This window comes from Limulus polyphemus, unplaced genomic scaffold (assembly GCF_000517525.1).
Source record: "Limulus polyphemus unplaced genomic scaffold, Limulus_polyphemus-2.1.2 Scaffold3816, whole genome shotgun sequence".
Lineage (NCBI taxonomy): Eukaryota > Metazoa > Arthropoda > Merostomata > Xiphosura > Limulidae > Limulus > Limulus polyphemus.
The window spans coordinates 40,988-46,373 of NW_013669426.1; the positions used below are offsets into that span (position 1 = coordinate 40,988).

The 5,386-nt window shown below is 32.5% G+C and overlaps 1 protein-coding gene and 1 long non-coding RNA gene across 2 annotated transcripts in view; one reads left to right on the forward strand and one right to left on the reverse strand.

The window, feature by feature from the left end:
• Positions 1–544, forward strand: part of LOC111088458 — a 4,230-nt gene extending 3,686 nt beyond the window's left edge. Inside the window, exon 3 of the long non-coding RNA XR_002612980.1 lies at positions 410–544. This is a non-coding gene — a long non-coding RNA (uncharacterized LOC111088458). The remainder of the gene's footprint in view (positions 1–409) is intronic.
• A 21-nt stretch (positions 545–565) lies between these two features.
• Positions 566–5,386, reverse strand: part of LOC106470090 (ATP-dependent 6-phosphofructokinase-like) — a 27,853-nt gene continuing 23,032 nt past the window's right edge. Inside the window, exons 15-19 of the mRNA XM_022398657.1 lie at positions 4,592–4,744; positions 3,360–3,586; positions 3,069–3,180; positions 2,598–2,794; positions 566–2,298 (exon numbers count right to left, since the gene is read on the reverse strand). Coding sequence (XP_022254365.1) covers positions 2,133–2,298; positions 2,598–2,794; positions 3,069–3,180; positions 3,360–3,586; positions 4,592–4,744 — 855 coding nt within the window. The 3' untranslated portion in view covers positions 566–2,132. The remainder of the gene's footprint in view (positions 2,299–2,597; positions 2,795–3,068; positions 3,181–3,359; positions 3,587–4,591; positions 4,745–5,386) is intronic.

Consider the following 5,386-nt stretch of genomic DNA (forward strand, 5'->3'; position numbering starts at 1 on the left):
ATAATTATAATTGTAATATTAGAGGATCACATGCTGTTATTGTTCGATATCTGTATATTCCACTATTAAGTAAAGTTCCTTGTAATATTAGAGGATCACATGCTGTTATTGTTCGATATCTGTATATTCCACTATTAAATAAAGTTCCTTGTAACATTAGAGGATCACATGCTGTTATTGTTAGATATCTTTATATTCCAGTATTAAGTACACTGCTGTACTAGAGCTGTGAAAATGTTTCAGTCAACATTTAATAACAAATAACAGAGGCTGTTATTTTAATATCACCTATAACTACAGCTGTGAAAATGTTTCAGTCAACATTTAATAACAAATAACAGAGGCTGTTATTTTAATATCACCTATAACTTTATTTGCAGATTACTTACTTTCTTTTTTACTTTAATAGCTCTTCCTGAAATATACATGAAGTGTGCCACTTGTGGCAGGCAAACAGTTGCTAATATTTCAATCAAACAAGAAGAACTTTCCCTGAGTGAGTGACTTGTTTTAATATACATGATAATTGTTCTTAGATCCTGATTACCTAGAATTTGCAGTGGACTGTTGGGCTTACCAAGGTTTAAATCAGTTGTGTCTAGAAATTAAATAATGGTGAAAAATACTGTACTTCATGACTGTATGTACAAGAGCTTTTTTGAGTAACTAAATCAAGTGAAGATGTTAATGTTGTCTGTTAACTTTTGTTAAGTCTATTTTTAAATGTTATTACATATATCTACAATATAATTGCCTAAAACTAATTTGACAACATTTGTAAAGTATTTGTTTCTACAAAAAAAAATTAAGTAATAAGAAAGTACTCACTCACAAGTTACTCCCATGTAAAGGGCAATGTTCCTCATGAAGTTTCCATTTTAAAAACAAAAAAATCATCTTCCTAACAACCTATGTACACAACAGTTTGCTTTTCAACATAAAACTTTGACTCAGCAAAGTTCAATTTCTTACCTCAACAGAAATCAGACAAATATTCCTTTATTCCAACTCCATGTTAGCCACACTTTATCAAGTATGATCTATTCTATAATGAAAGATTTAATACATTGAGACACTAGTTTAAAAATATTATTCTACAGTGACTACTGGCAAACAGTTAACCAAGCCTTATTCAGTTGTGACTAGACTCCTGTCTATAACAACAAGAAAAATATATAAAAGTTATCTTTATTAAATTACCTTATAAATAATAAATAAATATATAAACCTTTCTCTAACAGAAAATGACATGCAAGTTTGTATGCAATTTCTAAATAAATATTGATATATATATAAATAAAATCACTAAAAACTTATTTTAAATCTCTATAGGTAAGAAGAAATAATCAGAAAAGGTTTTTTTATAGGCTACTACATACAAAAATAAGTATTTACGTTAAATTGATTCCCTGCATGATAAGACAGTTTCTAGACTAAGTGCTTGACTAGAGCAGTACTTTCGTGTGTTGAGTCATATCCTGTGAGTATTTTCAGAATCAGATGAAGCTTTGTAAATCAGTGATGGCAGAAGATGTGATGTCTACAGCAATGGTTTTAAAACATCAGAGAGAAAAATCAAAAACTTAAAATCCTAGGTAGTGAGTGACCATTGCTAGCAATCAAACACAATTGGTAATAACTAAAAATCTATTTTGTTTCTTTGGGTTAATGTCACATATTCATTGTAGAAAAAAAACAAGGTAACCTTCTTTTTAGACGAGAGATAGGTTAAAAGATGCACTGCATGAAACAAATATACATAAAAATCTAACAGATCACAACAAATATAACCATGCAAAAATACTATATACACCAACTACAAAATAGAAAAAGTGGTCAAAGCTATTTTATAAGTCTAGGCTCTGTTTTGAACAGAAATGTGGTTTATAAAAAAAAATATATATATATAAAGCTGATTATTCTTCAAATAGCTAAAAAAACAAAAAAATATTTAAAATACTGTCTTTGGTGATATGAAGTTTTAAAATTTTAGTATAATAATAAAATGAAACCTAAAAACTATGAATTGCACCACTGTATACCCAACTAGAGAGCTTAAAAGAGGCACACACACACACATTCAAGAAAGAAAGAGAAGCTAAAAATAAATATAGAGTTAAGAAGAATAGAAACTATTCCACAGCTTCTCCAAGAGAATCAGTGTCTTCAGGAAAGGGTTTTTCAAACTGGTTAGGAGAAGGAGTTATACCCTGATCTACCAGGTAAACAACAGGAGTACCCAAGGCTTTTAGCAGAGGTCGCAGGTGTAGCCACCACTGGTGTTTAGGAAGCCGGTTTCTGGAACAAAGTTACAAATGTTTTTCTTATACTCAAATAGAAGGAATGTTTAAAAGGAATTTCAAGATATCTATGATTAAGAGACTGGAAGTATACTTTCAATAAAGGATTTGCAGACAGACAGACAGAATATGTGTGTGTGTGTGTGTGTGTGTGTGTGAAAAACAGCTTTCAAATTATTATCTTCCCTTTGACTTAATATTTATCTTAATTTACTTTAAACAATGTGTTTTTCCCTGGTTTAACGAGTGTTTGAATTTTAAGAAAAAGGAAAAAATCCGTTCATTTCTTCCACTTACTTGAAATCTGTATCGGCCTTAAGTGTCTGGACTGGAGTGTAGCGATACTGGCGTCGAACCAAGCCCAACAAGATGGCAGTTTCAGGACCAGTGCAAGAGGCATCTGGATGCTCCTTGAGCTGGCTGATCAGCCACTCTGCTCCCTTAGCAGCCATCTTGGTACCAAAGTTGCGATCAAAAGGTGAAGGACTACCCCCCTAAGAAAAAAGAACTTATAAAGTTTCGTCCCTCCTAATCAATTCTTATTGTACGAAAAACTTTGTTTTTACACATACACAAACTGAGTGATATCTCAGGTACATTAGTTGTTTCTTTTCAACTCAATACCTCATTCCTTCATAAATATTTGCTGCACAACTAAGATAGTTTCCATTTTTACTAATTTTATTTACTGTACATATTTTAAAATTTATAAAATTCTGATGAACATAAAAATAGTCCTAAAATTGACACGCTACACAGAGAACCTACCTGTTGCATGTGCCCTAAAACATTCATCCTTGTTGAGAATATGTCTTTACCTTCTTCACTGTACAATCGAAAGATGAAGTCTGTGGTGTAGTTCAAGTTGGCATGTTCATTTCTATATAAATACAAAAAATTAAAGAGGTTCTATAACACAGGGTTGAAAGAGAGCCTATTATACAAGACTAGATAACCTAAATTAATAAAGAATAAATGTAACCCAAGCTGCATTAAACAGTACAATATCCACATTTCTAGCCATTACCAAAGTTCACAAACTCTCCACCAATAGACAACCTGAGAATAAGCCCTCGCTGGACTCCTTCAGCCATCTTAGCTTGCATGTGAACAACATCCCCAATAAGATCCTTGATAGAGAATGGTTCTTCAAAGATATATGCAGCATCGGCACCTCCGGCAAGGCCAGCCAAAGTGGCTAGGTAACCACAGTAACCACCCATGGTTTCTACTACAAAAACCCGACGTTTTGTTCCCTGAGCTGACTGGCGTATACGGTCGCAAATCTGTGAGGAATAATCAAACAAAAATTATGAGTTAAATTTAAACCAGAAACTAATGTAAGACATCGTTAAGGTTTAGTAAAATACCTGAATAAAGTTCCTCTCACAGTTGTGTCAACAATTCATTTTTCTTCTTAAAAACTTTGTTTCAACTCGCATATACTCTGATAACAGTCTTTAGTAAATTTTATGGTCTAATATAATGACTCAGGTTTCTTTCCCAAGATTTTAAAACATAATTTTTCGTAACGTTAAAATGTTAATGTCAGGTGAATGTATCTTTGACACATGACTTGCATGTGTTCTTAATGGACTACAATGTTATGTACTTCCTAGGATACTATCTGTTGTTTTAGTACTAAACCTATTAGAAAATTAAAGTAAAAATCTATGCTACTTGCCATAATGTCTAAAGAGTGGTCACTTGGCTCATCATAAAGCTAATACTATTGCAAATGACATATGTGTTGTGAGAAGAACTAAGACCTGGAGAAACTTTGTATGACATTGACAGCTTAAAACACAATACTAATTCAAAGAAAAAAAAAGCTAAAGATGGGGAAACAAAGAAACCAATAAACTTAATATTATTGCAACAATAATGTTGGAATACCTGCCTACACCTATTATTAAATTTTATACATACTTGTTCTTTTTTTGGGCAATGCAAAATATATGTGATCAAAATGTAGGGGCTGATACATTTAATTATTATTATTATAGACCTTGATGCAATGATTATTATGTACGTAACTAATTTCAACAACTTATCAGTGGAAGCAATGAAAGTTACGGTAAAATTTATTAACCACACTATGCCACATCTAGTGGAAACTTGGCTTACCACCAGGGCTAATCATGCCTAATGCATCAATTAATATCTTCTAACTCATTACTAATAAACATATCACCACTCCTGATGCATATGTGAAACCTTTGGATTATTTGTTTGAAAACAATTATCAGTGTGTGATACAAGTTGGAACAGAGCAATAAAACACATCTAACCTCTGTGATTTCATTAAGTGCAGTGTCGGCTCCCAGAGAAAAGTCAGTTCCTGGTACATTGTTGCTAATGGTGGCTGGTATCACACACATAGGGATCCTCAACTCTGGAAACTTTTCTCTACTCTCTGCAAACTGCAACACTGAACTGTAGGCCTAAAACAAACAAGACAACAGAGGACACTTGTTTCTACTAACAACACCTTGAACTCTAGCCTTGGAAGAAATGACTGTATAAAACACTTGTCTCTACTAACTGCAACACTGAATTGTAAAGCTGTACAACAATGAAGACAATTAAAATAGTATGTGTCAACATCTATAAACTAAAACATGCTCTAAGGTCTTGCTTAGGAATTAATCAGTGTTCCTAAATTAAAATTATTTTTGGTTGAATGAACATAAATATGTATCTAATAAGTTGTCTAAGAAATTGACTAGTATAAACCCAGACTAAAATTCAATGCTTTTTTATAACTATCTACCAACAGTATTGCCTTGCAATAACAAAAAAAGTAATCGCTTAATCCACGTTAACTCAAGCAGTAATCGCTTAATCCATGTTAACTCAAACAGCAATCAATCCACGTTAACTCAAACAGCAATCGCTTAATCCACGTTAACTCAAACACCAATCGCTTAATCCACGTTAACTCAAACACCAATCACTTAATCCACGTTAACTCAAACACCAATCACTTAATCCACGTTAACTCAAACAGCAATCACTTAATCCACGTTAACTCAAACAGCAATCACTTAATCCACGTTAACTCAAACAGCAATCACTTAATCCAT